Raw genomic sequence first — 386 nt, 5'->3', positions numbered from 1 at the left:
CGCGGAGCGAGGCCGCGCGGGCCGGGCCCCTGCGCTGCCGGGCGGCGGTGCGGAGCGGGGCTGCAGTGACTCCAGTGAAACCTCTTGCTTCTTTCCCCCCTTCCTCCCTTCCCCCTTCCCCCCGGGCCGGGCCCCGCTCAGGTTATACGGCATCAAGTGCGCCAAGTGCAGCATCGGCTTCAGCAAGAACGACTTCGTGATGCGGGCCCGCTCCAAGGTGTACCACATCGAGTGTTTCCGCTGCGTGGCCTGCAGCCGCCAGCTCATCCCCGGGGATGAATTCGCGCTGCGGGAGGACGGCCTCTTCTGCCGGGCGGACCACGACGTGGTGGAGAGGGCCAGCCTGGGCGCGGGGGACCCGCTCAGCCCCCTGCATCCCGCCAGGC

The 386-nt window shown here is 70.7% G+C and overlaps 1 protein-coding gene across 1 annotated transcript in view; it reads left to right on the top strand.

Moving 5' to 3' along the window:
• The window catches only part of ISL1 (ISL LIM homeobox 1), a 16,795-nt gene that overhangs the window by 4,219 nt on the left and 12,190 nt on the right, over positions 1-386 (top strand). Inside the window, exon 3 of the mRNA XM_019517887.1 lies at positions 142-386. This exon is cut by the window's right edge and continues 3 nt beyond it. Within this exon, the coding sequence (XP_019373432.1) occupies positions 142-386 (245 nt within the window). The remainder of the gene's footprint in view (positions 1-141) is intronic.

This window comes from Gavialis gangeticus, unplaced genomic scaffold (genome assembly GCF_001723915.1).
Source record: "Gavialis gangeticus isolate Ggan-Ray unplaced genomic scaffold, GavGan_comp1, whole genome shotgun sequence".
Lineage (NCBI taxonomy): Eukaryota > Metazoa > Chordata > Crocodylia > Gavialidae > Gavialis > Gavialis gangeticus.
The sequence above is the reverse complement of the archived record's forward strand: the minus strand, read 5'-3'. Positions and strand labels throughout refer to the sequence as shown.